The 23,153-nt window shown below is 44.9% G+C and overlaps 1 protein-coding gene across 1 annotated transcript; it reads right to left on the bottom strand.

Moving 5' to 3' along the window:
• Positions 1-357: 357 nt before the first annotated feature.
• LOC139408908 (procollagen galactosyltransferase 2-like) lies at positions 358-14,946 on the bottom strand. Its single transcript, XM_071153358.1, has 12 exons — positions 14,628-14,946; positions 13,891-14,001; positions 11,513-11,630; positions 11,113-11,247; positions 10,782-10,986; positions 10,481-10,600; positions 10,267-10,343; positions 9,992-10,098; positions 9,698-9,830; positions 5,679-5,806; positions 5,206-5,412; positions 358-2,264 (listed from the first exon to the last, which is right to left on the bottom strand). The coding sequence occupies exons 1-12, from the start codon at positions 14,828-14,830 to the stop codon at positions 2,033-2,035; spliced, it is 1,776 nt and encodes a 591-aa protein (XP_071009459.1). The 5' UTR covers positions 14,831-14,946; the 3' UTR covers positions 358-2,032.
• Between the last annotated feature and the right edge of the window lie 8,207 nt (positions 14,947-23,153).

Here is a 23,153-nt window from a genome sequence, read left to right as displayed (position 1 = left end):
AACAGCAAACAGTGAGTGGACATTTAAAATATATATTTATTTATTTTCCAGCTCCTGCCCAAGTTGGGTGTGAGTAGAAGACTCTTATTTCAGAGTTACTACACTTCCCTAAAAATGACACTTCCTACAAAGGGAAAAAGAGAATTTCCCTTTTCAAAATTCTAGTCAAGGTTTACAGAATACCATCACTGCACAGCAAAGTTTTAATAAGTAACAGATTAAATCAATATTTTAAACTTATTTTTTTTTTATGGCCAACATGTTGATTGGTTAAAGGGGTATGCCCTCTTGTGGTGCTTTCATGTCAGCACATAATGTATCTTCAAAATTAAAGGGTACATTTCTATCAACGCATAATAAACAAAATGATGTAGATTTTTATTAATGTATAAACAATTAAGTTACATAATTGTCACATCCATTTTTAACACTTTTGGCACAAGCAAGGCTCCTGCCAAATGTGCTACTTTTGCTTGACATAAACACTGAGTGAACAAAACATTTTCTATGACAGACTGACCAGGTGAAAGCTATGATCCCTTATTGATGTCACTTGTTAAATCCACTTCAATCATTGTAGATGAAGGGGAGGAGAGACAGGTTAAAGACACATTTTTAAAGTTTTGAGACAATTGGGCAAGACAAAATACTTAAGTGCCTTTGAACGGGGTATGGTAGTAGGTGCCAGGTGTACCGGTTTGAATCTGTCAAGAACTGCAACCCTGCTGGGGGGGTTTTACGCCCAACAGTTGCCGGTGTGTATCAACAATGGTCCACCCCACTTGACACAACTGTGGGAAGTATTGGAGTCAACATGGGCCAGCATCCCTGTGGAACGCTTTCGGCATCTCGTGGAGTCCATGCCCGCACAAATTGAGTCTGTTCTGAGGGCAAAAGGGGGTGCAACTCAATACTAAGTGTTCCTAATGTTTTGTACACTGAGTGTACATGCATTTCTTTAACAAAAAAAGGGAATTTCCCTACCCTTAAGACATTGCACCTGGGTTTAATGTTGTGCATTCAAAAATCACAATATAATGCTAAAAAATAAATTAGGAAAACTGTATATAAGAATTGTACAAATAATGGAACTTGTATGCATTTATAAAACACCAACACAAACCGACACCAATGAGCTCAGTCAGACTGTAACATGATCGCTGTAGCAATTGGCACCATTAACAACACCTAAGTTGGCCGGCTTCTCTCTGGTCTGTTGACTTCGGTCTGCTCTAGTGAGAGACTCTACCACGAGGTCAGGCATAGAGAGAGAGAGAGAGACACTGCTCCTGTCGTAGATCAGTCACACTGCTAGCTACAGGATCCTTACCTTGTGTGAGGGCTCGCAGTTCAACTTGTATGTTGTATACTTGTATAGTATAGTTACTTTGCTAAAGTAAAGAAAAACCTTTTAAGACTGTTTTCACAATACACTGAATAAGAGTGAAATGTGATATAAAAGAGAATGGGTTCCCCCTCCGGTCATTTCTGTCGGCCGACCCCCGGGGACTAAGTGTACAGAGAGGTGAGTCCAGACCCTGGAATGTTCAGTGGATGCACAGATGGACAGCCAAGGACAATGTTCATGAGTCAAATTATTTTTTTTAAACGTCAGCATCCGTACACAGACAAAGCCACACACAAACACTTTGAAAACAGATCTGGGGTCACTTGATGTGAGCAGACCAAGTCTCTGGAGCCTCAGCCGGCGTCACCACCGCATGTATATCGAGTCATTCCCAGTGACTACGGACAGACAGACCCAGTACAAAATGGCGAAATAGAAATAAACAGTCAGAAATGAAGGCACTTGTGAATAGCAGAGATCTTCCTCTCTGTCAGCAGTGGCACTTACAACCAGGAACCCATTACACTTTTCACACTACGGAGCCAAACCGATCCAATCTGTGCTGGCTACTTTAGTTTCTGGAACCGTGCTGGAAAAGAACAGCGTGAAAAGACAACATCCCAAGTCAGCCCAGTGCGGTTTGAGTTGGCCCGACAGTGTGAATCAAGCACTAATATGGTTGAACTAGAGCTCATCCTTATACGTTGCCTGCAGCATGTCGGATTGAGGTGCCCCCTTCAGGGTTTTGTGGGAACCCCTCCAGTCTGTTCGCACGTTGTCGTCGTCCCACAGCGTGGAGGTCTCCGTGTCGCTCACCCACTCGGGGTCCCCAGCGTAGTGGGCTGGTTGCACCAGTAGGGGGCGCGTAGAGAACGCCTGCAGGTTACGGTTAGGGAAGTGAGACTTGTAGTCCTCACTGTGGAACAGAAGAGGGAGATTAGATATCAGGTCAGATAGCAATATTAACATATTAAAACCTCTAATTGAGAGGGTTACCAGCGGTCACAGGCTATAGACAATGATAACACGTAGAGAAATGTAAAATCCCACTAGAAAACTAGCAGTGACATGGTTGAGAGTACTGTCCAGATTACAAGATCATGGGGCATACTTTGTTTAGTATAGAAGCCTATTGTCGGCCACAATTCACTGCTACTCTAAACAAAACTATAATCTTAAATCAGGATAAGAGTTTTGAATGTGACCTCTAAAAATGACAAAAGAACATTCCGAGAGATTAATACAAGCATGTGAGAACACGCTCAACATTTTGTGGAAACAAGGTTATTATAACACAAGTACCATGGATATATCAGGCTTCTGTAGGAATGACAACTTTCTTTGGAAGAAATGAGTCAGTGTGTCAGAATGCCCAGATTCAAATCCATGTGGTTCTAGTTAATTATTTTCAGGACAAGTCAAGCTTATCAAATCAGAAGAACCACTGAGGGGAAAAAGGAGAATGGGAAGAGGGGAAAGGTGGAGCAGGGAATAGGGATTTATGGCAGCTGGCCAGGTTTCCACGCATGACGGAACACTAAGGCAGTCTTAAAAGGACACCGAAGCATTCCAACAGCCTTCTCCCAAGGCTCAGAACAAAGTCTCTGGGCTTTATTAACTTGGTCTAGCAGCCAGAGAGCCAGAGAGAGAGAGACAGAGAGAGACAGAGAAAGAGAGCCAGAGAGAGAGAGAGAGAGAGAGAGAGAGAGAGAGACAGAGAGAGAGAGAGACAGAGAGAGAGAGAGACAGAGAGAGAGAGAGAGAGAGACAGAGAGCCAGAGAGCCAGAGAGAGAGAGAGAGAGAGAGAGAGAGAGCGTTGACCACATGAAACTGGAATGTTACGACAAGCCAAGTCAGTCTGCAGAAAGCCTGGAGACACTCACATGAACAAAGCAGCGCTTTTTGATTGAACTTAAATGAGAATGCGCTACATGTGTGAATTGGCCTATATGGAGAGGGCTAAACTGAAATGTTTCTTCAGAAGAAGTGTGAAAATCATATGCATAAGCATGGCAGCAATTGAAAAGGAACCGTTTGGAGATTATTGGAAAACTAAACCAAAGCGGAGGACAAAACAGTTGACCTGACAAGACTGAAGCCAAACATTACACTATTGGGCTTGACTGTACTTTTCACCGCATACATTCAGTGACATGATAAGAATATTCCCGGAAAAGGTGGTGTAGGCGCAACATAAAACAAAGAAATGACAAGGGTTTGAGTGAGAGGACTAACTGGCGTCTCCAAGTGGCCACACACACACACCTCTCCAAAGTGTGCACAGTTCCTACGTAATTTCAGCGAGCTTTAATGATTGAAAGAAGAGTCTTTTAACTATTGAGGAACTAGAGAAAGCACACTTGCTGTTGTTGTTTACGCAATCCAAAAACGGCCCATTATAAATCGCAATCTGGGTCAGGTGGGCATCCTTTGAAAGCTCGTTCTATTTCCTAACATGACTAGCTAACTTTTAAAATATGATCTTACAGTGTTAGGCATTCACAGGGAAAAATCAGTAAAGCACATCGTACTTTTGGTGCGCATAGAAAGGAGTCATGAAATGTAATAAATTGTGGCACATTAACAACATTTATAACGCCTCCTGAGTGGCGCAGCGGTCTAAGTCGCTGCATCGCAGTGCTTGAGGCGTCACTACTTACTTGGCTCATCGCACTCTAGCGACTCCTAGTGGCGGGCCGGGCGCTTGCGGGGTGACTGCGGTCGTCAGTTGAATTGTGTTTCCTCCGACACATTGGTGCGGCTGGCTTCCAGGTTAAGCGGAATGGTGTTAAACGAAGCGCCTCTATCCAGCAAATTTGGGTAGTTGCAGCGACGAGACAAGATCGCAATTGGATATCACGAAATTGGGGATAAAAAGAGGTCATGAAGTTGAATAAATTGTGGCAATATGGAAGAAAATGAAATGTATTGTACAAGAAATCAATATCACTCCCTAAAAACACAACCTTATGGAACAATCCTTGGATAGATATTCAGAATTCATCGATAAATTGGTCCACATAGAAAACGGAAGACATAGACACCGTAAATGCCTTGGTAACAGGAAATACATTTATTTCCATGACAGAGTTAAAAAGTCATTTTGGACTGATCCATGTAGATAGATGGAGGGGGGGGGGGGGGGGCTACAGACTGCTATAATTTGCCCGCGCTACTGATGCCTATATCGGTCCACTAATACAGGACTAGAGAAGGCCCAGTGCACTACTTTTGTGAATAAAAAAATGTTTATTCTAAAGAAAATACTTTAAAATAATAATACTTCAAATGTATTCGGATTCAGCACCCCTACTTTCCGCAGCTATGTTATAAAGTCCAAAAGTTATGGGCGGATCAGAGAGTTGGCTGTCAGAAGAATTACAATGTAAACTTACTTTCAATCTGTCTGTCTGTCTGCATATTTCAAGCCTCAACAGGACATTGTTTACCTCTCATGATGCACTGCAATATTGAGCGGCACAAAGCAGAGTTACAGCTTTGTAGCATGATCGTTATATGTCCATTGTTGGCAATGGATGAAGGATGCTCTTAGTGATACAAAACTTTCAGGAAACTCACCCTAGTATTGGACTCTTGGAGCTGGCATTCATCAAAGACAGGTTGGATACTTGTGACACTGGCTCTCTCACTGACTGGGTTTTGAACCCAGGTCTTCCGCAATCCACAAGACTGTTATCCCTTTGAGCTAAAGTCGGGCGATTATTTTGGGTGTACTTAACACAATTCTTCAGGTTTCAGTTCCACTTACTTGGTGTTTTTTGGTCTCATTGACTGAAGGAGGACTTGCGAACGGCTAAAGAAATTAAGAAATAAAGAAATGTCAAATTATACTTACTTGATGTGTTTGTCGTACATGATGGGCAGGAACTCGTCGACGGGCAGCATCTTGGAGAGGGGTTCGGCGTTGAGCAGCTTCTGGGCCCCCTGGAGAGAGATGGCGTAGGACAGGGTCCAGTAGGAATAGTCTGCTACCACCAGGTTCCTCACGTTCTCCACCACCTCCTCCTCGTCACCAGGCGTCACCTGCTTACGGCCCAGGTAACTACGGACAGAGGACGGAGAGAGAGGCAGGTCAGGCAGAGGATGACGTATTGCTAGTGTAGTAACTGCTGTGGAACGGGACTATTCTTTATTCCACTTGCGTAATAACAAAATAAACAATCGACTTAATATGCAATTATTACATTTGATGTAACAATTAACGGCATTCCCCCCCCCAGACTCCAGGGCAGCTCGGCCCTTTCCTCTCCGTCTCCATGACAATGCGGGTGGGCGGCTGTCGCCTGGGTGACTGTGACACTGACTCACATGATGTCCCAGTCCAGTTCCACCATCTCCACCTCCTCCATCAGACGGAGCACGCGTCGCTTGAAGTTGGCCTGGAAACGCACGTCGTCCTCGAAGATCAGAGCCTTATCCATCTGCTGGTCTACCATCTGAGAGGGAGGGAGGGGGGAGATGGAGGGGTGAAGAGATGGAAGGGTGAGAAGAGAGGGGGAGAAAGGAAGGGGGAGGAAGGGAAAGACAGTAGGGGGAGATGAGAGCAGAGAGGGACAGAGATGGATGAGAATGGGTGATAACTAATAGTTAAGAAAAGCTCTAATGACAGACCAGAGAAGCATTTCTGCTTCACTGAACAAGTCAATTAAGCTGCTGCTAACATAACCCCCAGGTCTGTTGTGTGTGTGTGTGTGTGTGTGTGTTCCTCCGGGATCTTGTTTTCCATGAGTATAGCAGTCGCTCTAATCACCTATTCTGAAGCTCTACTGTAGCCAGATATTTTAATGTTCAAAATTCATATTTTTGTTAGAGTTTGTGTCACTGACAACCACTCAGAGGGGTTATAAGATTGGTGAGATCAGTTAGAAAGTTGCATAAACACACAGGTTAATAAAAAATAAAAAAAATTAACGCCATGGAATTTAAGTTGGAAGAATTTGTGGAAAACCTTACTTGGGAGTTGGTAGATACATTTCCGAAGGCGAATCTGCTCATCAATGCAAACAAAGAATAATGACATCAAAGTGGCACATGCAGATTCAAAAAGCTAGTAGTCAGAGTTAAATCAATACAGCTTTGGTGGAGGAGGAAATCCTGGAGAGGGAGGATGATGAAAAGGGTTTCTACGGGTGGTAGAGGACACCCTGTAGACGTGCAACTGAGAGAGGTGGAACTCAAGGCAAAACGGGAGCAACAGAAATTGTAACTTTAGCACAAGGAAAGGAAGAGAGAACGCGCACCCAGACTAGAGCAAGAACGTGAACATGCGATTCGATTAAAAGAGATGGAAGAATGACAAAAAGAGATGGAAGTACTCAGAATCAAGACAGGCCCATCCTGTACCGTCAGAGTTTGATTTGGGTCAGAACAGGCGGCTTGTACCGCCTTCCAACGAAAAGGAGGTGGACGTATATTTTCCTCTATTTGAGAGGACTTGACACGTCCCTAAAATGGCCGTGAGATATTTGGTCACTGCTCCTCCCAAAGTGTTCTTGTGGGAAATGCTGAAAGAAAAAAAAAGTGTACGCCGCTTCCTCTCTTGACCAGAGTTCAGATTACAAGCTTCTATCCTCCGGGCTTACAAGTTGGTCCTAGAGGCATAGAGACGACAGTTCCGTAAATAACAAAAAAGACAGAATCACAAAACCATGTTGAATTTCGCAAGGCAACAAGCATGTCTTTTTGACCAGTGGTGTGGTTCTCAAGAGGTCAAGGATTTAAAAGACACTCCTACTACTCAAACAGTTCAAGAATTTGCCTTTTCCCGAAAGGGTTGCTACCTACATTTATGAGCACAAGGACCTCACTCCTGAGAAAACTGCAGTGTTGACACATAAAACTACCTTCAAAATCAAATCGTATTTGTCACAGGCGCCGAATACAATAGGTGTAGAGCTTACAGTGAAATGCTTTCTTACAAGCCCTTAACCATCAATGCAGCTAAGAAAAATACCTACAAAAATAACGAATAAAAGTAACAAAAAATTCAGAGCAGCAGTAAAATAACAATAGCGAGTCTATACACAGGGGGTACCGGTACAGAGTCAATGTGCGGGAACACTGGTTAATCGGGGTAATATATACATGTAGGTAGAGTTATTAAAGTGACTTATGCATAGATAATAACAGAGAGTAGCGGCAGAATAAAATACTATTTGCAATGCAAATTGTCCTGGTAGCCATTTGATTAGATGTTCAGTAGCCTTATGGCTTGGGGGTAGAAGCTGTTTAGAAGCCACTTGGACCTAGACTTGGTGCTCTGGTACCTCTTGCCGTGCGGTAGCAGAGAGAACAGTCTATGACTAGGGTGGCTGGAGTCTTTGACAAACAAAGCACCCGGCAGTTACCCCAACCCAAAAGCAATCCAGAGACGTCACCTCATACTGTGAGGTTTCAATCTTTTTCCCCTAGTGACCAAAGACAAGGATCAGCAGAAAACGGATTCTTCGTATGCGGCAGTTTGTCATTACTGCCGTGAGAAAGGACACGTGGTCTCTCAGTGTCCTAAGTTAAACAGAAAGATGAGAGAGGGGGAAAGCAGCTTCTCCTTGTGAGAGCACACCCGTGAATATCTGGTTGGGATATCTCAGATGTGTATGAACTTATTGTTTCAGACGGGTTCGTGTTTCTGCCGAGTGGCGATGCTGTTAAGCAGCATGTGAGGATACCGCGAGACACTGGGGCAGCCCAATCCTTAATATTGGAGGGTGTTTCGCCTTTGTCTGAAACTTCAGCAACTTGGTAGTTTAAGGTGTGGAGATGGGGTGCATGGAAGTTCCTTTGTATAATGTGGGACTCAAGTGAGATCTAGCCTATCGGTGAAGTAGGTCTCGTTCATTTTGGCCAACGATTTGGCTTGAGGGAAATTTGTGCTAAATCTTGTCGTTTGTAAGGAACCCAAAGAAGAGGAACCTGATGGGTTATCAGAAAAGTACCCTAGAGTGTTCGTAGTGTGTTTTGTGGGTACTATTTAATGAAGCTGCCAGTTGAGGACTTGTGAGGCGTCTGTTTCTCAAACTAGACACTCTAATGTACTTGTCCGCTTGCTCAGTTGTGCACCGGGGCCTCTCACTCCTCATTTTATTCTGGTTAGAGCCAGTTTGCGCTGTTCTGTGAAGGGAGTAGTACACAGCGTTGTACGAGATCTTCAGTTTCTTGGCAATTTCTCACATGGAATAGCCTTCATTTCTCAGAACAAGAATAGACTGATGAGTTTCAGAAGAAAGTTATTTGTTTCTGGCCATTTTGAGCCTGTAATCAAACCCACAAATGCTGATGCTCCAGATACTCAACTTGTCTAAAGAAGGCCAGTTCTATTGCTTCTTTAAAATCAGAACAAAAATGTTCCAGCTGTGCTAACATAATTGCAAAAGGGTTTTCTAATGATCAATTAGCCTTTTAAAAGGATAAACTTGGATTAGCTAACACAATCTGCCATTGGAACACAGGTGTGATGGTTGCTGATAAATGGGCCTCTGTACGCCTATGTAGATATTCCATTTAAAAAATCTGCCATTTCCAGCTACAATAGACATTTACAACATCAACAATGTCTACACTGTATTTCTGATCAATTTCATGTTATTTTAATGGACAAAAAATTGGCTTTTCTTTCAAAGACAAGGACATTTCTAAGTGACCCCAATCTTTTGAACGGTAGGTAGCAACGCATTTAAGTTAACCATTTTGTGAAATGTAATATTTTCTGTTGGTTGTGAGCAAACTCGTCCAACAAAAATATGTGGGAAGGTATTACAGGCTTTGTCGTTTCCATTTATATTTCGAGGTTGGACATTAGCACTGATTGGTGTCACCTTGTCAGTCAGTATGTGTTACACCTGTGCTGGCTTGTCATCTCGTTAGCCAGGTGATATTTAAGAGCGGCTGGCCCAATGCTCCAGTTGGCATGAGAGATGTTGGAAGAGCTGCACCTTTTTCTTGTTATATAGCTTTGCGGCTTTAAGTTGCTAAACAAAGCCTTTCTGTCTTGGGTTTAGTTTGCGTCACTTAACTCCATATTATAAGTTGGAGTGGGTTTTAATTTTGGTTTGCCTGGTCTGGGGCCAATTTTGTGGGCACACATGGTGGGTGTCTTTTAGGCCTCACTTTCAGTTACATTTAGTACATTGTCATTTAGTCATAAATTGTCATTCTTGTTGCTAGTCAACATTCAGTGGACACCCCCATGAGTGTCTTCGAAAAGCCCTCCTTGAACCCCACCTGTTTTGTTTTGGTTGTTGTTAGTGACTGTTTGTTAGTTCCCTGTTCTGTTTGAGCAACAATTCTTGGTTTCTTGTTGTGAATGTATATTTGTGTCTGATCCTCACCTCCTTCCAGATGTAATAGTGGCTGAGGAAGCATCCCACCTCTCCTTTGGTCAGGGTACGGCGAGAGAACGGGTCATAGTAACCAGGTAGTATGTCCACTCCAAGGATCTTTATATCACTGCTGTTCAGCGCTCTGTAAGACACACGCATACAGTGTCCGTCTTTCTCTTGTAAGTACATGTCCCTCAGTGCTATAGCTCTGCCAAGCTTTGCGTCCTCGCCCAGCCTGGAAATCAGACTGAATTCAGCTCTGTTTAGAATGATTCAGCCTGGATTATCAGGCTAATTTCTCACCCTCCGTCTATGGCGTCCACCACTTTGACGTCGATCTCCAGCTCGTTGAGAGAGTACAGCATCCTGTCCCTACGGTCCTGACGCCGACGCAGGTTGATCAGGTACACCTACATTAATGGAGAGTCGGGGTCAGAGGTCAACTAAGACACAATAATCCATAGATTGAGTGAGCGAGTAGAACACCATTCGTCTACAGCAGTTTCCCCCCAAACCAGTTCTACTTATTTGCTCTATTCTAGTCCTTGAGAGGTTTGGGTGCCCCTGGGCTCTGTCACCTCATCAAAGCCCATGAGGTCTCTCCGTTTGGGGAAGAGGCTGACATATTTGGAGGGGGCCATGGAGGGTCCATCAACTGGAAGGAGAACAGAGTTGTTGTTAATACCATAAAGGTATTACAGATCTTTCACTGTTAGTTATAGACCATAATAAACATACAGCATATAGCACCTAAACTCAAATCACTGTAGACTATGAAATAAAGTTTCTTACTCATGGCGTCTAGGATGAGGTGGCTGAAGTTGATGCTGTCGTCCTCTATGGTGTGGTGAGGCTTGGCTGGGACGTTCAGGTATCCATACCTCACCTTGTTGCACAGGTACATCTGCACCTCTGGAATCGCACAGTCAACTCAGTCATCAAAACAGCTAACGTCGACATGGGAGTACCAGCAACACGTGAATGGAACCATCTGGCCTCTTACTTTGAACTCGCCGACATTTGCGATTATATGTTACTCGAGCGAGAGAAAGTGTGCGTGCTTTACTGTACATTCTGTACTGTAGGCCCCTACCTGAGACGCGACAGGAGAAGGCGAAGACGATGATGTCATCGAAGGGCCAGGAGTAGTCCTGGTGAGGGGGGTGGAAGGCCAGCTTCTTCATACCTGTCTTCCTCATGTCCAGCAGGAAGGTAGAGTGGACCATGGGCACCGGGTAGCAGCCCAGCCGATGGCGGTGTCTGGTGGGGAAATACTCAGCCGTACGCCGGTAGTAACCCTGAGTACAGACACACAGATCAATCTGTCATTCAAACAAAACCCAGTGTGCAATGTTATACACGTGTAATTTTCACACGGGCATGTGCAACCAGACACATACCCAAGCGCGCACACGCACTCGTACCTGTGGAGTGATGCCGCACCAGTAGTTAGAGTAAGCTCCCTGGGAGTCCAACATGGGGGCGACCACAGACTTGTTCTCTGCTATCAGGAGGTTGAGGGTCTCTGGGTTGGTCAAGATGTTGTCTGTGTCTGCATACTGAAGGAGTATGAGAGAGAAGTATGAGAGAGAGAGTGTGTTTTTTGTGAGTATTCAGGTTCGAGTAAAGAGTCCGAGATGATCTCGATAGAGAGCCAGGGTTATTGAAAACCAATGGAGGAGATTTGCAATTTTAGTTTACTTCCCGAATTGAAATAGAATTTATCCCAACAACCCTTGATTTCAACTTCTAGGCAGTGGATAAGCTAATGCGATAAACCTAGAACTTCTAGTCAGTGGACAGAGTAGACATTTGGGACTGTACCAGTATGTAGTCAGCCCAGCGTTGCTTGGCGAAGTTGAGAGCAGCCTGTTTGAGTTTCATCAGGTATTCATATCTGCCGTTGCTCCAGTATTTAGGCCCCATCTCTCCTGGGTAGGACCTGCACAGGCCAAACAAGACACACACAATCAATCACATGCGCACACGTGCTACAGTATCAAAACAAATTTGCACCGAATACAACCTTACATTGAAATGCTTACTTACAAGCCAATGAGTCAATTTGCAGGTGCACAGGTTGGTCGAGGTAATTGAGGTAATATGTGCATGTAGGTAGAAGTAAAGTGACAATTCATAGATAATAAACAGAGTAGCAGCAGAGTAAAAATGAGGGTGGGGGGGCACCCACTACCCCCGCCTGCATGGCTTTGAGGTACCAACTACATGACCAAAAGTATGTGCTCGTCGAACATCTCATTCCAAAATAATGGGCATTAGTATGGAGTTGGTTCCCCTCTTTGCGGCTATAACAGCCTCCACTCTTCTGGGAAGGCTTTCCACTAGATTTTGGGGGAAAAAAACTGCGGAAACGTGCTTCCATTCAGCCACAAGCGTATTAGTGATGCTGGGCACTGATGTTGGGCGGTTAGGCCTGGCTCGCAGTCGGTGTTCCAATTCCTCCCAAAGGTGTTTGATGGGGTTGAGGTCAGGGCTCTGTGCAGGCCAGTCAAGTTCTTCCACACTGATTTCGACAAACCATTTCTGTATGACCATTGAAGGGCCTTCATCCAACTGTTGCCACAAGGCAGCACAGAATCGTCTAGAATATCATTGTATGCCGTAGCGTAAAGGTTCCCCTTCACTGGAACTAAGGGGCCTAGATCGAACCATGAAAAACAACCCCAGCCCACTATTCCTCCACCAAACTTTACAGTTGGCATAATGCATTGAACCAGGTAGCATACTCCTGACATCCGCTAAACCCAGATTCTTCCGTCAGACTGCCAGATGGTGAAGCGTGATTCATCACTCCAGAGAATGTGTTTCCACTGCTCCAGAGTCCAAGGCGGTGAGCTTTACACCACTTCAGCCAACACTTGGCATTGTGCATTGTAATGTTTTTTTTACCCCCTTTTTCTCCCAATTTCAATTACGATCTTGTCTCATCGCTGCAATTCGGAGTCTTGCATCCTCCGAAACATGACCCACCAAACTGAGCTCCTTAACACCCGCCCGCTTAACCCGGAAGCCAGCTGCACCAATGTGTCGGAGGAAATGCTGTTCAACTGACGATCGCAGTCAGCCTGCAAGCGGCCGGCATGCCACGAGGAGTCGCTAGAGCGCAATGAGCCAAATAAAGCCACCATCCCCGGCCAAACCCTCCCCTAACCCGGACGACGCTGGACCAATTGTGCGCCGCCCTATGGGACTCCCGGTCACGGCCGGTTGTGACACAGCCTGGGATTGAACCCGGGTCTGTAGTGACGCCTCAAGCGATGCAGTGACTTAGACCGCAGCGCCACTCGGGAGGCCTTGCGCATTGTGATCTTAGGCTTGTGTGTGGCTGCTTGGCAATGAAAACCCAACCCGACGAACCGTTCTTGTGCTGACATTGCTTCCAGAGGCAGTTTGGAACTCGGTAGTGAATGTTACAACCGAGGAAATAATTTTTACACACTACATGCTTCAGCACCTGCCGGTCCGTTCTGTGAGCTTGTGTGTCCTATCACTTCGCGGCTGAGCCGTTGTTCCTAGACATTTCCACTTCCCAATAAGCACTTACAGTTGACCCGGGCAGCTCTAGCAGGGCAGAAATTTGACGAACTGACTTGTTGGAAAGGTGGCAATCTATGGCGGTGCCACCTTGAAAGTCACCGAGCTCTTCAGTAAGGCTATTCTACTGCCAATGCTTGTCTATGGAGATTGCATGGTTGTGTGCTCGAGGTTATACACCTGTCAGCAACCGGTGTGGCTGAAATGGCCAAATCCACTAATTTGAAGGGGTGTCCACATACTGTTGTGTGTGTGTGTATGTGTGTGTATAGTGTAGTCCACTGAGGTCAGGTAGCACTGTGTATCAGTATACTCTGTAACCACCTAACATTGTTTTTGAAGCTCTCTTTTCTCTTCATCCTTTTTTAAAGTTACATTCCTTAAACAGCATGTTTTAAATATTACTCTGTGTGTGCTAACAAGGCTTTACAACAAAGCAGGGGCTGATGTTGACCAGATGTTTTTAAGCCCTTGGCCTTAGGTTCTGGGAGGTGCACAACTATCAACAACATGCACTTTTTGGGTGACAATGTTGAACTCATGATAATGCTGAACAGAACTCATGAAGGATGGACGCTCTATAGGTCTCCAATCTCACAGACTTTCGGGGAAAATACAAGATAATGCTGAACAGAAACAGAACTTACGTAGGATGCTCCATGGGCCTCCACTCCACATAGTGATAGAACTTCTGCATGACGGTCAGCCATTCTTTCAGAACAGCTGTAGTGTTGTCAGCGTTGTGATCTGTTGCTGCCCTGCAGACATGGGAATAAAGACACTGTCTGGCACTTATACAGTGTATACCGTGACCACTTGGTTTGCATACAAGCACCACACAACTAGGAATCAAAGACACTGCAAATCGGATAAACCGATGTGGTAACATTACACATGCAAAAGAGAAAAACGCATATCGTTTGCCCTAATGAGGAGTTGATCATGAATATGCAGAAAGATTTCCGTATGAAAAACATAATATGCACAAGAGGAAATCCCTTTAGGGCTACAGTGGAATCACATGGAAATGTCATATGTGCAAAGCATACAGTAACATGCAGACAGTAGTGTAAAGTATAGGCTATTATAATGAAAATCATATAATTGCGTAATGCAGTGCAACAGTCGGCCTAGCCTACAATTTAACTTTCATAAACTCTGCATTAGAGACTAACTTGGAAAACAAAGTTGGAGTAGCCTACATCAGCAGAAGAACTCATTATTTTATATGAGGGTTCTAAAGGGATTGTGGGGACTGGGGAGAAGAGGGGTGGTATTTTTTTATCTAAACTAAATGCGATTGACCTTTGATCGCCGGCGAGTTTGATACATTCGAACAAATAGCGTCCAGGGAAACAGCGCTGGCGGGATGGCTGCCACTTACCATACAGAGATGCGGTTTTTGGGATAGTTCTGCCTCTCCAACGCCCCGAGGTAGTATGGCAAAGAGTGCGCCGCGTTCCGAGCAATGATCGCAATAATAATCGTTGGCGGCTGAATTTTCGATTCTTCTTGATATTTTTCCTCCGAAAAATAACATTCTGTTCTAGAAACGAAGGCCACTAAAACTAAAACCCAAAGAAACATGGTGGAGTTCACAGCCCAGTCGGCTGCTCCAGCTCCCAGTCCGCGTCAGCACTAAGTTTAAAAAAATGTCTTTCTCCTAAATGTTTAACCCTCCCCTTAAAATGCAGCAGATGAGGCTCTTTCCGTGCCCAAATCCGACGTGTGTCGGCGAAAGGTTTTAAATTACATCTTCTTCTTCTTCTTCTTCTAAAATCTGTCAGAAATGTTGGCGAGGAACTACACACGTAGTGCAACTAGCTAGTAATTTAACTAGTGGCATAGTGGTAGTTGCTTTTAATTCACATCTAAGTAGGGTTTTCAGTAGTTCATATTTTTGTTGCTATGTACAAGTAACGTTAGCAAACTACTGGAAATACACACTACTTTTTTTTGTTGCAAAAATAAAATATTGGTGAACTAGGCTAGATAAAAGGTCATGTTAACCTGTTTTCAGACAACACCAACTCCCAGCTCGGAGTAGGTTTTAGGGTGATGTTAAGACACTGCTCAGACCAACTCGGAATCAGGAGTAAAATCAACTCATAAAAGTTTCTCAGCTGGTAATCGTAACGGTTTGAGGTAAGGCAAAGGAAAGATAGTGATGACACTCAATGACATTGGTTATTCCCCACTATTTGTAACAATCGCGATGAGGCATCGCCACCTGTGAACTCTTAAGCACTACCATGGTGAATGTCATTGTAGCCTACATCAAATGTTGCAATGGTAAAACGTTTGATAGCTACACATTTCGCCTGACACGATAACTTTGCCTACTCTTATTTGGCATGCATAACCTTATTTAACCAATTCTGACCATTTATTTGAATCACAGTATCATGTTGAGATTTTTATAATATGTATTACCTTTTTATGGTGTTTCTGCAATGACCTTACTCATCATTGTTATACAGCCTGTGTTCGTAATGGCTTCACAGTGAAACAACCTGTCCTGATATGTCATAGACACTTGCTAAAAAACTTTCATGAGCAAGCCTTCCTTCATGAACTGGCCTCTGTATATTGGTATAGAATCAGCTTGATCCCCTCTGTCGAAGGCGCTTGGACCTTCTTTTTTTAAATATTTTCAGTGGTATTGTTAACAAACACACCCCCTTAAAGAAAATGAGAATTAAAAACAGGTTCAGCCCCTGGTTTGACCGTGATCTTGCAGAGTTACTCCACCTCAAGAGTTGCATTTGGCGAAAGGCTCGGCACAAGCATACTCAGGCTGACTGGATGCGGTTCAGGTGAATGAGAAATAAGTGCACTCAGGCTATCCGGGAGGCCAAAGTTAGTTACTTTAAGGATCTTTAAGGTTCTCTCTCTGTGGGTCTAATCCCAAGACGTTCTGGAAAATGATTAAAGACCTGGAGAATAAACCCTCCTCACAGCTGCCCATGTCCCTTAATGTTGATGATGTGGTTGTTGCTGACAAGAAGCACATGGCTGAGCTTTTAAATCACCACTTCATTAAGTCAGGATTCCTATTTGACTCAGCCATGCCTCCCTGCCCATCCAACATTTTCTCATCTCCCAACCCTTCTAATGCGACTATCCCCGATGCTTCTCCCTCTTTTTCCCCTGCCCCACTACAAAGTTTCTCCTTGCAGGCATCCACTGAGTCTGAGGTGCTAAAGGAGCTCCTTAAACTTGACCCCCAAAAAACACCTGGGTCAGATGGTTTAGATCCTTTCTTCTTTAAGGTTGCTGCCCCTATCATCACCAAGCCTATCTCTGACCTTTTTAACCTGTCTCTCCTCTCTGGGGAGGTTCCCATTGCTTGGAAGACAGCCACAGTTTAAATAAAGTGTCCTTTATTTAAAGGGGGAGATCAAGCTGATCCTAACTGTTATAGGCCTATTTCTATGTTGCCTTGTTTATCAAAAGTGTTGGAAAAACTTGTCAAATAATCAACTGACTGGCTTTCTTGATGTCTATTGTATTCTCTCGGATATGCAATCTGGTTTCCGCTCAGGTTATGGATGTGTCACTGCTACCTTAAAGGTCCTCAATGATGTCACTATTGCCCTTGCAATATTGTGCGGCTATTTTTATTGACTTGGCCAAAGCTTTTGATACGGTAGACCATTCCATTCTTGTGGGCCGGCTAAGGAGTATTGGTGTCTCTGAGGGGTCTTTGGCCTGGTTTGCTAACTATCTCTCTCAAAGAGTGCAGTGTTTTAAGTCAGAAAATCTGCTATCTCAGCCACTGCCTGTCACCAAGGGAGTACCCAAAGGCTCAATCCTAGGCCCAACACTCTTCTCAATTTACATCAACAACATAGCTCAGGCAGTAGGAAGCTCTCTCACCCATTTATATGCAGATGATACAGTCTTATACTCAGCTGTCCCCTCACAGGATTTTGTGTTAAATGCTCTATAACAAAGCCTTAGTGTCCAACAAGGTAGATCCTTAATCTTGTTCTGAACATCTACAAAACAAAGGTCATGTGGTTTGGTAAGAAAAATGCCCCTCTTCCCATAGGTGTAATTACTACCTCTTGAGGGTTTAGAGCTTGAGGTAGTCACCTCATACAAGTACTTGGGAGTATGGCTAGATGGTACAATGTCCTTCTCTCAGCACATATCAAAGCTGCAGGCTAAAGTTAAATCTAGACTTGGTTCCCTCTATTGTAATCGCTCTTCTTTCACCCCAGCTGCCAAACTAACCCTGATTCAGATGGCCATCCTACCCATGCTAGATTACAGAGACATTGTTTATAGATCAGCAGGTAAGGGTGCCCATCGAGCGGCTAGATGTTACTTACCATTCAGCCATCAGATTTGCCACCAATACTCCTTATAGGACACATCACTGCACTCTATACTCCTCTGTAAATGGTCATCTCTGTATACCTGTCACAAGACCCACTGGTTGACGCTTATTCATAAAACCCTCTTAGGCCTCACTCACCCCTATCTGAGATATCTACTGCAGCCCTCATCCTCCACATACAACACCCATTCTGCCAGTCACATTCTGTAAAAGGTCCCCAAAACACACACATCCCTGGGTCGCTCTTTTCAGTTCGCTGCAGTTAGCGACTGGAGCAAGCTGCAACAAACACTCAAACTGGACAGTTTTATCTCAATCTCTTCATTCAAAGACTCAATCATGGACACACTTACTGACAGTTGTGGCTGCTTTATGTGATGTACTGTTGTCTCTACCTTCTTGCCCTTTGTGCTGTTGTCTGTGCCCAATAATGTTTGTACCATGTTTTGTGCTGCTACTATGTTGTTGCTACCATGTTGTTGTTATGTTGTGTTGCTACCATGTTGTTATGTTGTGTTGCTACCATGCTGTGTTATGTGTTGCTGCCTTGCTATGTTGGTGTCTTAGGTCTCTCTTTATGTAGTGTTTCTTTGTCTCTCTTTGTCCTATATTTATATTGTATTTATTTTTAATTTTGAAACCCAGGCCCTCGTCCCCGCAGTAGGCCTTTTGCCTTTTGGTAGGCCGTCATGGTAAATAAGAATTTGTTCTTAACTGACTTGCCTAGTTAAATAAAGGTTTAAATAAAAAATAAATATCAAAACACTTCTCACTCCCATTCAACAACTCCAGCGCTTCAAACACACCGACTGTGTCTTGCGTTTTGGTACACCAGAAGTACATTAATTTCCAATGGACCCCTGCGTGTGCCTTGCGGCATTGCGTTGCAGAGGCCGTTGCAGTGCGTTCTGTGTGGTGCAACTTATGCATCAAATTGTATGCGTAGACTTGACAGAAAGTAGAAAAATGTTAATGTTGAATTTTTGTTGCACACATATCCAGTAAAACAAAATGTGGGATTACATCAAAACAGTTTGACGGTAGAATTTCTTTACATTTTTTTATTCATTTATTTGCCAAGTAGCATATTATTTATTTGATTGATATCTAAAAATTAATTGTGAGAGCCTATAATATAATTTCCTTCCAAAATGCATAGTTTTGGTGTGAAATGCAGTAAGAAATAGTCAAGATGGTAGAGAGTAGGCACTTTAAACAATAAGACCAACATTGAGAAAGGTGGTCTTGATCGCGCTGTTGGGCCAGGCAGGACCAGACCCGCCGAAAGCGCAGTTCTGTGTGGGTCCAGAGATGGTAGAAGTCCCGAAAGCAGGCAGGGGAGTTCCACCGTCTCATTCAAGAGCTTTGACTGTTTGTAGAGGAATTCCGAAGTTACTTTCATCTGGGCCGAAGCCAGTTCGATCACCTGCTCCAGATGGTTGGAGCCAGGATCGCCTGGATGGATACCAACTACCGGGAGTCCATCAGCCCAGTTTAACGCCTGGCGATTTGTCTCTGGTAAGCTACATTCTAGTACATTTTTAAAGCCTTTGATACCATAATTGATTGATATTAGATATATTTTATGTGCAACCTAGCTAGCTAAAGGGCTCTCTAGTTAATAACCCCTATGTGACATCAGATGTACTGTACTTTTACAGAATGTTCATTATGACTAACTTTTCCCAAAGTTAGTTTAAAATCCCTTTTTAATCAAATCAAATGTTATTTGTCACATGCGCCGAATACAACAGGTAGACCTTACAGTGAAATGCTTACTTACAAGCCCTTAACCAACAATGCCGCTTTAAGAAAATACAAAAAAAGAGAATAACAAATAATTAAAGAGCAGCAGTAAATAGATACAGGGGGTACCAGTACAGAGTCAATATGCGGGGGGGCTCCAGTATTGAGATAATATGTACATGTAGGTCCAGTACTTCACTGGGGCCAAGCTTTCTGTCATCCAGGACCTCTATACCAGGCGGTGTCAGTGATGCAATCCATCTGGATGCTCTCGATGGTGCAGCTGTAAAACCTTTTCAGAATCTGATCTCCCATAGCACTCACTTCCGTCATCATGAAGTGCTTTGAGAGACTAGTCAAGGACCATATCACCTCCACCCTACCTGACACCCTAGACCCACTCCAATTTGCTTGCCGCCCCAATAGGTCCACAGACGACGCAATCACACTGCACACTGCCCTAACCCATCTGGACAAGAGGAATACCTATGTAAGAATGCTGTTCATTGACTACAGCTCAGCATTTAACACCATAGTACCCTCCAAACTCGTCAATAAGCTTGAAACCCTGGGTCTCGACCTCGCCCTGTGAAACTTGGTCCTGGAGTTCCTAACGAGCCGCCTCCAGGTGGTGAGGGTAGGTAACAACATTTCCACCACGCTGATCCTTAACACTGGGGCCCCACAAGGGTGCGTTCTCAGCCCTCTCCTGTACTCCCTGTTCACCCATGACTGCGTGGCCATGCACGCCTCCAACTCTATCATCAAGTTTGCAGAAAACACTACAGAGGTAGGCTTTATTACCAACAACGACGAGACGGCCTACAGGGAGGAGGTTAGGGCCCTCGGAGTGTGGTGTCAGGAAAATAACCTCACAATCAATGTCAACAAAACAAAGGAGATAATCGTGGACTTCAGGAAACAGCAGAGGGAGAAGCCCCCTATCCACATTGACGGGACAGTAGTGGAGAAGGTTTAAGTTCCTCGGCGTACACATCACGGACAAACTGAAATGGGCCACCCACACCCGCGCAGTAGCGCCTCTTCAACCTCAGGAGGCTGAAGAAATTCGGCTTGTCACCAAAAACACTCACAAACTTTTACAGATGCACAATCGAGAGCATCCTGTAGGGATGTATCACCGCCTGGTACGGCAACTGCTCCGCCCACAACCGTAAGGCTCTCCAGAGGGTAGTGAGGTCTGCACAACGCATCACCGGGGGCAAACTACCTGCTCTCCAGGACACCTACACCACCCGATGTCACAGGAAGACCAAAACGATCATCAAGGACAACAACCACCCGAGCCACTGCCTGTTCACCCCGCTATCATCCAGAAGGCGAGGTCAGTACAGGTGCATCAAAGCTGGGACTGAGAGACTGAAAAACAGCTTTTATCTCAAGGCCATCAGACAGTTAAACAGCCATCACTAACATTGAGTGGCTGCTGCCAACATACTGACTCAAATCTCTAGCCACTTTAATAATGAAAAAATTATGTAATAAATGTATCACTAGCCACTTTAAACAATGCCACCTTATATAATGTTAACATACCTTACATTACTCATCTCATATGTATATACTGTACTCGATACCATCTACTGCATCTTGCCTATGCCGTTCGGCCATCACTCATTCATATATTTTTATGTACATATTCTTATTAATTCCTTTACACTTGTGTGTATAAGGTAGTTGTTGTGAAATTGTTAGGTTAGATTACTTGTTAGATATTACTGCATGGTCGGAACTAGAAGCACAAGCATTTCGCTACACTCGCATTAACATCTGCTAACCATGTGTATGTGACAAATAACATGTGATTTGATTTAATCTCAGGGGGTCCTAGATCCAGAGGTGCTTCCTCCATTTCATCATCTTCCATGGCTGCAGCAGAGGTCATACTTGTGGATGATGTAGACGTTGTAGAGGGTCTCGCTGCACCGGTGGTGGTCGCAGTAGTAGATGACATAGAGGGTCTCGCTGCACCGGTGGTGGTCGCAGTAGTAGATGACATAGAGGGTCTCTCTGCACCGGTGGTGGTCGCAGTAGTAGATGACATAGAGGGTCTCGCTGCACCTGTGGTGGTCGCAGTAGTAGATGACATAGAGGGTCTCGCTGCACCGGTGGTGGTCGCAGTAGTAGATGACATAGAGGGTCTCGCTGCACCTGTGGTGGTCGCAGTAGTAGATGACATAGAGGGTCTCGCTGCACCGGTGGTGGTCGCAGTAGTAGATGACATAGAGGGTCTCGCTGCACCGGTGGAGGCGGTGGTCGCACTAGTAGATGACAGAAGGTCTCGCTGCACCGGTGGTGGTCGCAGTAGTAGATGACATAGAGGGTCTCGCTGCACCGGTGGAGGTGGTGGTCGCAGTAGTAGATGACAGAGGGTCTCGCTGCACCGGTGGTGGTCGCAGTAGTAGATGACATTAGAGGGTCTCGCTGCACCGGTGGAGGCGGTGGTCGCACTAGTAGATGACAGAAGGTCTCGCTGCACCGGTGGTGGTCGCAGTAGTAGATGACATAGAGGGTCTCGCTGCACCGGTGGTGGTCGCAGTAGTAGATGACATAGAGGGTCTCGCTGCACCGGTGGTGGTCGCAGTAGTAGATGACATAGAGGGTCTCGCTGCACCTGTGGTGGTCGCAGTAGTAGATGACAGAGGGTCTCGCTGCACCGGTGGTGGTCGCAGTAGTAGATGACATAGAGGGTCTCGCTGCACCTGTGGTGGTCGCAGTAGTAGATGACAGAGGGTCTCGCTGCACCGGTGGTGGTCGCAGTAGTAGATGACATAGAGGGTCTCGCTGCACCTGTGGTGGTCGCAGTAGTAGATGACAGAGGGTCTCGCTGCACCGGTGGTGGTCGCAGTAGTAGATGACATTAGAGGGTCTCGCTGCACCGGTGGAGGCGGTGGTCGCACTAGTAGATGACAGAAGGTCTCGCTGCACCGGTGGTGGTCGCAGTAGTAGATGACATAGAGGGTATTGCTTTCACCGGTGGAGGCGGTGGTCGCACTAGTAGATGACATAGAGGGTATTGCTTGCACCGGTGGAGGCGGTGGTCGCACTAGTAGATGACATAGAGGGTATTGCTTGCACCGGTGGAGGCGGTGGTCGCACTAGTAGATGACATAGAGGGTATTGCTTGCACCGGTGGAGGCGGTGGTCGCACTAGTAGATGACATAGAGGGTCTTGATGCACCGGTGGCGCCCACACTTGTGGATGATGTAGTAGAGGGTCTGGCTGTAAAATTGCCACTCGCTGCCCTAGGCACAATAAATGGATCCAGAAAAGAAAGAATGTAGCAGAAGCTCCTGTGCTGCTGGCCTGAAGCTGCTGACCCAGACCTCTTCTTCTCTTTCTCTTCCCTTCTCTCTCTCTCTGATACCTGTCCCTGAGTCATCTCCACTTCCTCCTACAGTCTTATTTTACACAGACATGAACATGATACGCCAAATCATTACCTAGCATAACTATACTTATTAGATAGCTATCATGGTCATGTCACCTACTGTACACACACACACACACGGTTATCTGACCAAGTTATCAGGGGTAGTAACTAGCATTATTTATATTACTATTGCAAAATGTTATGCAGCATTGATGTGACGACGCAGTCGGTGTGTTCGAACCGTTAATCAATTATGCGCTCCCAGCTACTATATAATCAACGCAACATTGACATTATCCCACCCCTGTCTGTGTGGTACGTGCGTTTGTCTATCACTCTGTGTGTGTAACCAGTGATAACCATCTTGTGGGTTGACAGAAATACTTTCCCCAAAACCTATTATTTGTTATTTGCAAACTTTGCC

Source organism: Oncorhynchus clarkii, chromosome 5 (genome assembly GCF_045791955.1).
Source record: "Oncorhynchus clarkii lewisi isolate Uvic-CL-2024 chromosome 5, UVic_Ocla_1.0, whole genome shotgun sequence".
Classification (NCBI taxonomy): domain Eukaryota; kingdom Metazoa; phylum Chordata; class Actinopteri; order Salmoniformes; family Salmonidae; genus Oncorhynchus; species Oncorhynchus clarkii.
The sequence above is the reverse complement of the archived record's forward strand: the minus strand, read 5'-3'. Positions and strand labels throughout refer to the sequence as shown.